This window comes from Pinus tabuliformis, chromosome 1_1 (assembly GCF_031772625.1).
Source record: "Pinus tabuliformis cultivar Carrire ecotype Pingquan chromosome 1_1, CPIR1, whole genome shotgun sequence".
Lineage (NCBI taxonomy): Eukaryota > Viridiplantae > Streptophyta > Pinopsida > Pinales > Pinaceae > Pinus > Pinus tabuliformis.
Window position 1 is genome coordinate 740,109,237 of NC_142297.1, and position 11,874 is coordinate 740,121,110.

Genomic DNA, 11,874 nt, shown 5'->3' on the forward strand with positions numbered 1-11,874 from the left:
AATTAATTAAAATAAATTTAATTAATTAAATTATATATATTATATATAATTTAGCGTTATATATATTTCACGCTATATATATATTTGAATATATATGTATATATTTGACGTTAAATATAAATTTATATATCTACCACGGACAGTCACGTGCTGATGAATAGGCACATTGACCCTACCTCCGTTGGTTGACCTACCTCCGTGCGGATATCACCAGACCCTTCAACGTTTTTATTCCACAAGCGCAATGTCTTCCACGACAGCAAAACTAACAGCGGCTCTCAGCCGTACCACAGAAGCAGAAAAAATAGCAAATCTCGACCGTACCACAGCTGTTCCACGGTAGCGAAAAAAAAATGACAGCGGATTGTAGTTCCACTGCGGTTTATTTGCAAGTTTGAGGGGGTACGCTATCGTACACAGATCACCACGTAGAATCAGACATACAACAAATCTAAGGGAACGACTGTTCTAGAACCTAAGCCACGCCACACTCACAGATTGCACCTCTATTCCGTAAGCACCGTATTGCCAGCGAAATGCAGGGTGCTGATTGAAAGCCTGTCGGGCCTGCTGGCCAGCAGAAACTCGTGGGTGTCACCAAACCATTTCTGGCTTTGATACCAGATGAAGTTGAAAAATTCTTGATGAACAGAATTATATATATGTTTAAATATTTATTAATAATTGAATAGACAGATGATGTATCATTACAATGGGGTTCTTGGCTTATATATCGCCATGGCACCCTTTGGGGAAAGGGCATGATCTTATGATCATGCCCTTTCGTCTAAATTAATCTAAAATTAAATAATAACCTAAAACTAATTAATTTTTATATAACATTCAACCCGTCATGCACACAAGATGTCATTGGATCAGGAGAGCCATTTATAGGGTTATGCTCATATTTTATCCATGAATGCTCATCAGCTCAAATATTTGTCATCTTGCCATTGATTGTTGGTACTTTGATGGTTCTTGTCATCTACTATTTCCTGTAAAACAAATTGAGAAGAATGTTGTCAAATGCTTTTCGTTCATCCATTACAAAACTTACCAATATAGGTTCACTTAAAATATAAATAATGATTTTGATTCATAGACAATTTCATTCATGAAAGTTATAACGTTTTCATCAACCAACGTTTCTCACCATAAAGCTCGAAGGCATGTGAATAGATTGTCCCTCCTTAGTAGATGGAGCAACTCTAAGTAAATTGTTGATTGGAAGTGTGCAATAGCTGTGTGGTTCCAGGGGGATGGATGGAGGTATGTTGGATGTCATAAATGACCAAGGTATAGAGTGTGGGTGGTGATACAACCTGACTGGTTTACGATAGGGGGCATCACCCTAGGGTGTGGAACCAAAATGTTAAGGGTTGAGGTAGGGTTCCCAATGAATGAACTTGGTGCATATGGTGGAAACAACTAGTAGGTTCAATGATCAAATGAGAGGGGTGGATGCGATGAAGAAAATGGAAAAGGAACCAATGAACTCCCTATATTTGGATCCACATTATTCTCATCAAATAATTGAACTTGACAGCTTGAAGTATTATGAGATGTGGAATATTCAATTGTAACAAAAAAAAACACATTGTTATGAAATTGCATGGAAGGCGATGAAGATAGTGATATTTTTCATTTCACATAAAATGATACATTAATTGAAATTTCCATACCAATATTTCGTAAAATAGAATGTTGTACCCTTCTAGATGTGTGGTTCAGATTGATTTATTTTGTAGAAGAGGTCTCCAATTGTTCGTTCATGCTTATTTTCCTTCTACGACCCTGTCCAACCTTTAGAAACTGTGGTTCATCTTTTCTTGATTTCAACACATGAACACTTTGCCCATTTTTTTTTATTGGGCCCAAGAAACTATGTCGCCTCTTGGTAGTGACCTTGGATGGAATTACAACATCGAATTTCTTATTATTGTACTATTGGCTTATATTTGCTACCAATTGATTTAATGCAAATGTCTGCTCCAAAGTTGTGGGTGTTATTTGTAATAAACCCCTCAATTTCTTATGAGTTGATGAAATCGCAAGTTTAATTTCTTCATCGCTAGTTAGGGTGCTATCTAGCCTTACAATGGTTGAATCAATGGAAGGAGAAGGTTGAAGGTTCATTTCAATTTTTGGGTCATTACAAATGTTTCATTTAAATCAAGTAAATTACTAGGTCTTTCTGTAATAGACCTAGAGACATTAGGCAATTCATTTCCCCTCGAAACATTGCTAGTCACTAGCATTTCAACTTTTAAAACATGCTTACAAATATTTCCATTTAGGGCCCATTTGCAACTACAAAATTTTAGGTTGCGCCCTTTATAGATCAAATTATACCATGTATCACAAGTCTCCATAGTTTGGCTACGAACCAAATACTCATATTTACTGTTTCCATCAACCACACATTTTTCATCTAGGATATTCTTTGCTTTCCACTTATTTAAATTTATTTGTCGCTCGGTTTTTGAAGCTCGTACAAAACCAACTTTTGTTAAACATTGCATGTGAATGTAATGCAACTCAACATTTTTCAACAACAGATGCAACAACCAATTCACCCTTCTCTGGGACACATTGTTTTTCTCAGAAAGGTACATTTGCTTTAGATACCGATGATAAGATTCGATAGCATTATTAGTATCCTGGTTGGAATGTGGGAAGTACCTATATGCTTTTGCCCACATATCTGGAAAAAAAAAACATATATTAGATGCGAAGAAACAATAGAAAATGGTCTATTACAAAATAAACTGATAAAACTCAACTTCAAAAAACTTACATAATTTGTTGTTGCCTAACCAGTTGGTTGTAAAATAATCCAAAAATAGTTTCTTCTTTGAAGTCATCCAAGAAAATTTGAATTGCATGTTGTATAGATTCATCATCTTTACACAAATGCATGATTTCTCCTAAAGCGCAGAAGATATGGAATTTATTTTCCTTTCCCCTAACTTTAGTTCCAACGTTTTTCAACCACGCTATATGAACATGCCATACACACAATAATAGTGTAGAGTTTGTGCAAGTCCTGAAATAATATAATATTAAAAGAGAATATCCTTAAACATTATATCTTTTTATCTCTTCTAAAAAGAAAAAAATGGTTCACCTTAATGGCTCGATTTATGCTGCTGCATCATCTATGTTGACAACTCGGACATGCCAATATGGGTGTTTCTTTTTCCCATTTGCAAATAATTGTGACATCCATTTACAAATACCAAGAGTACCATTCCGTGATGATATTACCCAAGCCACTGGAATCTCATTGTGATGATCATAAAAACCATTAAGGTGTATAGTTGATATTGCATTACAATAAGAAAATAAAATTATAAGAATATTTGAGGACAACATCAAAATGAAGTTGAATCAGTAGCCCCACTACAACCTGTTGCAGTGACTAAAGCTTTCCAACAGTGGGGCCTAGACATCGTTGGGGAAATTTTCCCTCATTCATCAAAAAAACATTACTATATTCTAAGAACAACTGACTACTTTACTCGGTGGATAGAGGAAGTTCTGTTCAAACAAGTAAATGACCAAGAGGTCATCAGCTTCCTCCAACAGAATATCATCTCACGCTTCAACATTCTAGTATCATTTGTTTTTTTATAATGCAACTTATTTTTCATCTTTGAAACTCTATGACTTTGCATTACATAATGGTATTGTGCTAAAGCATTCATCAAATTACTATTCACAAGAAACGGTCTAGCAGAGTCTACGAATAAGAACATCATCCGTATAATCAAGAAGACTGTTTTCTCTCAGCAGCGTAACTGGCATACCGCCCTGATGAATGCACTATGGGTTGACCGTGTAACACCTAAGCCCTCTCTGAATACCTCACCATACTTCCTGGTTTACGGTAAAGAAGCTATCCTCCTGCCAAATATCTACTTGCCTGCTCTTCAGCTTTCCCAGGAATCCCAAGGCAAGCCTTGCCAGCTAGTTCGGTGTAGGATGGATGCTCTCCATAAGCTCCAGGAAGAAAGGATGAAAGAAAAAGAAAAATTCACACTCCACCAGAACCGTATTAAGAGGTGGTTCGATAAGAAGTCTGCAGGGAAAGCTAGCTTCGATGTGGATGACTTAGTTCTGAAATGGGATAAGCCCCATGAAGACAAAGGCAAACATATGAAGTTCTAGTCCCTATGGATTGGTCCGTATGCAATTCATGATAAACTTGGTCCATAGACGTATCATTTGCGATCACTTGATAGGAGGATTGACAACCTTCCTGTCAACAACTAAGATCTCAAGAATTATTTTCAATAGCTCGGGCCGCACCCGTGCCATGTACATAGTCTGCTTGTTGCTTGTTGTTTCATTTGGTTTGTTTTGCTAATTATCTTTTTTTTGCTTTGTTTGATTCTGCTTACTATTTTTGTTCACATGCATTTTGTTTGTTTGATATATTACTATTTTGTTTCCGAAAATAAGTGTTGCCAACTACTACATTCTAGCTTTTGAATAGAGTATGTGGCTGAAATTTGAAGAGACTTGTGACACTGTAGCACTTTGTCAGTCTTGTGTCTTTTTTTTCTCTGCTTGGTTACAACCTTTGACTGATGAAGTCCTGACGGAAAATATGAACCTTCTGTAAGAGAAGCTTTGGTCCAACTGTGAACCTGTGTCCACACTAGAAAGCCCCATGCTTGTACTCAACCTTCTGCTTTATGTGTTTAAGCTAATCCAACTAGTAGAAATGGAGAAGGGGAAAATTCTAAACGAGCAAACCTATGTCAGAGGTATTACACGCTTCTCTGAAGGAACAACCTCTTCTGCTCTCAATAAGTCGGGATTCCTCTTGCACCCCAAAGATAAATAAGTTTCTATGCACATTTCTCTTAAAAAATACAAAGGCGAAAGAAGAGAAAGGCTTCCTGCGTAGAGAGGTGAAGCATGCAACTCCACCTGGGTACTGACCAGGCTCGCTGGCGGTGAAGCAATGTGTGTGTTCCTGCGTGACTCTGTCGGAGTACTGTCCAGGCTTGTTGGCAGTGGAGCAACACCAGAGATGAAAACTTATACTCTGAAAATCTTCAACTCGCAAGCTAAACTACCCTTCCTTAATTCGAAACACTAAGATCTAAGCTGAACTTTTGATTTTGTTTGACTGAGTTGGCAAAGGGTGAACCATGTATGTCCATGGGGTAAATGGGGAAAATGAAGTAACCTACATAATGATTCAATACTCCTCGAAGGACCAAGGTCCTGCGCTAGCAATGAACCAAAACAGAGAAGTTAGAGTTCTACCAGTGTGTCGCCAAGTGTTGTAGCGGCTACAACCACCCTCCAAAATTTTGGTTTACACCAATTTCGGAGCCTCCCTTAAAGAGTTTCACTTGATGACTGCTTACACTCGGGTTCACTCTATGAGCTCGTGCGAGTCTTTACATTCGCTTTTCTTGTTTATTGCACTCAAGTCTCTGCATGTTGATGTCTAAGTCATGCTTGCGACCGTGTTTTGGTTATGCTAAAAGTCTTTGCTTCGTATGTGTTTGTTGTGTTTGCCATGAAAGCATTTGTCGCACTCATATATGGAGTCACATTGACTGTCGTGCAAGCGTCGTCTCGATCATGAACGATCAATCACGAGTGTCGCACTTGTCGCTTGCATCGTCAGTCAGTCATGTTGAACATATGTGTCTAGATGGTTATGTTTTTTCGTCGTCAATTCATGCGAGTGTGTGTTCGTATGATCACCTATGCATCTTTCGATTGTTCACACACTTAGTCATTTTTTCTGAAATTCTGACGACCAGACTCCTCACTGACAACCAGACCATCACCATGCTTTCAACTTGATCGAATGTCAACTAGAACAACGTAGAACCATCAAGCTAGTTCTTTCAAGTTACGCTGCCCGCAAAAAACTCAAGCATCACTCATGCTGCCCACCCAAACAATCAACCGTCTGTTCATCTTAGAAATTGTGTAGTTCTCATGAGAAGGCCTCTCGCTGCACATCAGTCATCTCAGCTCAGAAATTGCGTAGAGATGATCAGTAGGACGAGCTCCCGACCTTAGTGCAGTTTTCCCAGCCAGCAGCAGACTGCCCGTTCCCTCCAGAAATTGTGTAGTTTCTGCTGCCAGTGACTGAGCAGCCAACTGGAAGTTCCCTCTGGGATTTATGCAGTTTTGGTTTCTAGTGACCCTAGCAGCCAACTGGTAGTTCCCTCTGGGAATTGCGCAGTTCTGGTTGCCAGTGACCCCAGCAGCCAATTGGCAGTTCCCTCTGGGAATTGCGCAGTTCTAGCTACCAGTCTCCCATGCAGTTCCCCAGAAAAACTGCACAATCCCTGCCTATTGATCCTTCATGTAGCCCAGCCCATTCCTCTGGAAAATTGCACAAATCTAGCTGTCCAGCCCCTGTTGACTATTCGTTGCAGAAAATGCGCAGAGCATGGCTGCCCTGCCGTCTTGCAGCTTGGACTATCCCTCCCAAAATTTGCACAATGTTTCCTCCCAGCTGAGCTAGACCTTGTAGACAGTTACTATCGACTCAGATTGCATGTCTCCATCTCTTAGTGACTCTTGTGCAATTTTCATCAACAGTTGCCCAGAGCCATCATCCCGCATTACAGCCCTGTTGCCTCTCCCGGTCACCTACATCCGAATGATCATGTGTCGTGGTAGACTAGGGGGTTTTGGATTTGATGTCGTCTCATCATGAGTGACTGCAGGTATAGGTACACCAACAAACATGTCAAGACGACGAACAACATGAACGAAGGGAGCACATGCAGATGGACAGGTTCACCAACGGATGAACGAACGAAGCATGCGAAGCGAACGAATGCGACGAACATGCACCTTCGCGAACAAGTGAACCTGTCAAGCCTTTCAACTTGAAAGCAAGGAACAACATGCTAAAGCTTCATCAAGCGAACCAAGGACCATCAAAGACTCTGTGCACTTCTCCATGCGGAGGTGAAGCTATGATACGCCATGATGACATCCATCACTCAGTAGCACTGTAGCTCGACATGCACTCCAACAACAGCACGAATGTACCAGCATTGTCTTGTCAAGTCATGTAGAGTCAAGTCATGAGTCATGTTACCCACATCTCTACTATGGGCTTGTTGTCAATCAATGTGATGTAATGTGGAAGTCCAAGAGACCCACTTGTTGAACATAGAGTCATGTAAGTAAAACGGTCATGAGGGTAGTCGAACAACCACAAGGGTCAGTTAACCCTTGGCTATAAATACCCCCCTCGTTTGTACATGAAAGGAATTTTCACCTAAGCTCCCCCCACATAGCCAAGAGAATCTGTAATCTTTTATCTGATGAGTAAGTAGCAGCTCCAACGCCCCGCTGATGGGGTTAGTGATGTATGGTGTAATGATGTGTCTTGGAACTTTCGCTTGATTCAGAAGCCTGTTAATAGGCCAACACATTTTCACACATGTACTTTATTTGTTGTAAGACTGATCTTTAACACTTGTAATGCATGTTGCTTTAACCCGTGTTCTACATTTAAGCGAAATCATTTTTTGTAATGCATAATCTATTAAAGGAAATGTGTTGTATATGTTGTTAATGTTGTCTTGTCTGTGCCGACTGCTCTACAAGACATCAGACAGACCTTTCACATGAACCTTGCTGTAAAAACCGTTGCACTCATTTCAGACTTATCTGTGAGTGTTGTACATGTTATCTTACCTTGTATTTTGTGACTATCGCATCTGAGTGGACTGCTCCGCCGGAAACTGTGTATGTCTTTTTGTGTTGTGTCTTTCTAGCTGAGTTGGGATTGATCCCTTTCAACCTGGAACTCACCTTCACTCTCTTCCCCTCATAGTGAAAGAACCATTGACATAAATACACTTACACTCACCAGGCACATGAACCTCACTTCCCGAAGACAAAGCAGATCACTCTCCTGTGCTAACAAGCAAGAGTTGAGGCAAATCCTTAAGACAATGGCAACCAGGCCATCATACTGGATAAGACTTCCACACCAAATGGTGTGAGGTCTAGTTGGGACTTAATATCGAGGTGATCCCTTGAATGTTGGCAGGTCCAACACCTTCAACAAAAACTTTTTTTATTTTATGTAAAAAAATTATTATGTATATGTTTTAAAAATTGTGGACATATTTAGAAAAACTGACAAGTTGATATTTACCCATATAAGCCTATAGAGGCAATATAAAAACATAAAATGAATGGAGAGTGGGTTGAATGGTTGGATAATGTATGCTTGTGAGTTGATTGTTGTAAATCTCCCTTTAATAATAAGAATACCGATTATCATTGCCCCATGGATGTTTCCATCACAAGGAGAGTTTTACCACGTAAAGCATTGTATAATCTTTGTGTTTGATTATTTTGCTATTTTGTTTATTTGGCATTATTTTTTGCAATATCAATTTATTTGCAAGTTATGCTTTTGCTGCTCAACTCAACAAGTTTTATCATTACTATGCTCACTTTGTGCTTGATAAAATCCATGGTTAAAAAATTAAGAAGTATCTATATAACATGATATTATTGCCTTTCCATCTACACTTATTGTTGCAGGATCAGGAGGAAGCATCCCAGAGAGTTTCTGGACTTCGACATAGTTCACGAGGAAGCATCCAAGTTGGAAGCCTTTTTGCCAATTAAAGATACCGTGAACCCCAATAGCTTGATTCTGATTACATCTCGTGACAAGAAAGTCCTCAAGAAAGAAAAACTCGCAGAGGGGCTAAACAGACAGCAATGGAAAGAGCTTTTCTGCTTTCACGCCTTTGGTCAACCACATCCACAACCAGAATTTGCAGATCTGGCCTATCAGTTTATAACGGCGTGCGATGGATTGCCGTTGTCATTAAAAGTATTTGGTGCGCTTCTTTTTGGAGAAAATGAAAGATCTTACTGGGAAGAGACATTGATTCGGCTTCACCACCTACCTCCCGAGACACAAGAAAGACTTAGAATCAGCTACGATTCACTTAATAGGAGAGGACAGAGATACGGCCGCAAGAATTTGGGGTTCCGTGGGGCTTCGAAATATAGAGAACAAGTGTCTCTTTAAAACGGACAGTGAATATAAGATAAAAATGCACGATCATGTTAGGGATTTGGGAAGAAGCATTGCTGAGGAAGAGGAAATCATGCCCCGTGGTCTCTCGCATCACACGACCAACAACATTGACGATTTGTTGGAACGATCATCCCGTGTAAGTATTTCAATCATTCACAGCTTTGTTTTGGGTTTGAAGATGAATCTTTCGAGTCGTTTCCTTTGTTTTAGTTTAAATAAGGATTTTCAGGTCTCTTTAGACTATGATAGATCTGTGGCGTGGACACTTTTTGGCGAAGAAACCCCAATCCAGGAGGCGGGTGTCATTTGATCCCAATCTAGGAGGCGGATGTCACTCTGTCTGGGTGGGTAAGTCCGATCCTAAGTTATGGTAGATTTACAAATGCAATGATATATTTAAATAGATGTCATGAGCTTGGAGACGCGGAAGATTTGTATTATTTGATAGATCAGTGGTTGCTCTTGCTAATGGCTGCGGAGAGAGAGGACAAGGAACATCATAGACGACGGTTTACTACATCCAGACTTTTTATGTCACGTGGGGGCATATATGTGATTTATTTTTTCTTTTCTAAAGGTTAATATCATCATTATATATTGTATTTCTTGCACCGCCTTTTCGAACTGTAAAGGCTTTGGATTGTATTTCTGGTAATGTCAGGGCTTTTTCTCTTATTTTTTCAATTCCGAAGGTTTATATCGTCGTTATACATTATATTTAGTGCAGTGCCTTTTTCGAACTTTACAGGTTGTATAGGTCGGACTGTATTTCTCGGAGTGTCATGGCTTAACGTGTCATTTTTTTTTGCCGTTCACAAAATATATATATATTATTTTTTAGTAATAATAATAATATCTATTTTTAAGGTCACAGCGAAACTAGATACTAAATTGGTGCATGAGACTTTCTTGTTTGTGGGACAAGGGACTCACCATTGGTGCATGAGACTTTCTTGTTTGTGGGACAAGGGACTCACCTCCGCGCAGCGATTTGACTACTAAAATCTACGAAGACATACATACTCTACCCCCTTTGGTTTTGAACCTATAACCTCTAAGAAGGAAACACATGTTCTTAACCATTAAACCCACTCAAACCGTATAAAATTAAATGTTAAAAGTAAAATTAAATATTAGTGTAATTTATGTTAGTACAATTTCAAGATTTTGATATAAAAATCAAAATTTTAAATAAAATTTAAATATTAATTTTTTAATAAAATTAAATGTTAACCTAATTTATGTTAGTACAATTTCAAAATTTTGATGTAAAAATCAAAATTCTAAATAAAATTTAAATACATAAAACACTCTGATGTTTACATCAAAACCCTGAAATTATATGAAAATAAATTACATTAACACTTAATTTTGGAAAAAAATTAAATTATATATAATATATAATATTTAATTACTTTTTATATTTTCTTTTTAAAACTATATGATTTAATATACATATTAATATTTATTGAACGTTGAAAAGTCCATGTTAATCCATGACACTTTAAGAAATAGAATTCAACATATACAACTTATAAAGTTCTAAACTGGCAGTGCATATATATTTATCGAGGAGGATAATTATTTTGAGTGTATGAGGATGTTTTAAAATTATTTAAAATTAATTATTATTAGTAATGATCTCTAAAATGTGTAAAGACGAGGAAATGAAGATTTGAGAAAATTATTTGAAAAAACTAAATTATTTTCAAATTTCAAACAAATTAATTGTTTTCAATGTAATTGAATTCTATATTCCAATTACATATTTTTATTTTTATATAATTTTTTTAATTATCAATTTTAAATAATATTAACCAATTATCATTTATGTGAAATAATATAGTAAATAATTATGGAAATTTATCTTTGCAACTAATGCTTTCAATTCTCACATATAATATGTTGGATTTAACTAACACTGTGAATTATCGCATGTGATATGTTGAATTTATGATGAATAGCCGTACTTTATTTATATAAAATATAAAAATAATTTCTCATGGAAAAAAATAAGCATATTCATAAACTAGCAATTACACCAGATGTTGCAAAGGAAATGCAGTAAGGCATAAAATCAAGAAGAATTGTGATATATAAAAAATCATTGAAGATAAAAATTAGTAAACAAAATGTCATTCAAGAAAATATTTAATGAAGAAGGCTCATTAGGTACAAGGGATGACAATTTGGTTTTCAAATAGTAAATTCAACTTTTCCTAACTCTATTTTGGCATTTTACATTCACCGATATGAAACACTAGATTATTCGAAAAATGCACTCCAATCAAACCTATGGATTTATCAAGATTGTTCATAAGTCTTTCAATTTCCTTTGTAAGATGTAGCTTCAACCAACATTTTCCATAGATCTTTAGATTGTATAACATGTTCGTCTTGAGTTTCCAAATATAATATATATGTGAGAAAGGAAAATTTATGCAAAAAACAACTGAAGAAGAAAAGCACTGAGATTTTGCAATATGTGATATCTGGATGTTTAGATTTGAATTAGAAAAGTACATTAGATGTCTGAAAATGTATATCTGTGATGATGAATGACAGGTATGAAATTTGGGCATGTAGATCTAAATTCTATGCAATGCCGAAAAAAACAATCAATCTACGTACTAAGTTCAAGATTGTTGGGAGCAGAATATGGGAGTGGAAAACACAAATTTTCAAAGGCTTCTAAGAGTAGAGCACTTTTTGTATGCTATATATATATAATGGGCAACATTTTCAAGTCCTGCAAGCTGCAAGTTGGAAGGTTCGTCCCATATTTGTTCAAGTCTCATTGGAATTTCATT

General features: G+C 37.2%; 1 protein-coding gene across 1 annotated transcript; it reads left to right on the forward strand.

Moving 5' to 3' along the window:
- Nucleotides 1–244: 244 nt before the first annotated feature.
- Nucleotides 245–9,055, forward strand: LOC149216089 (disease resistance protein RPP2B-like). Its single transcript, XM_089389818.1, has 2 exons — nt 245–339; nt 8,557–9,055. Exons 1-2 carry the CDS (start codon nt 245–247, stop codon nt 9,053–9,055), a joined length of 594 nt encoding a protein of 197 aa, XP_089245944.1.
- Nucleotides 9,056–11,874: the final 2,819 nt, after the last annotated feature.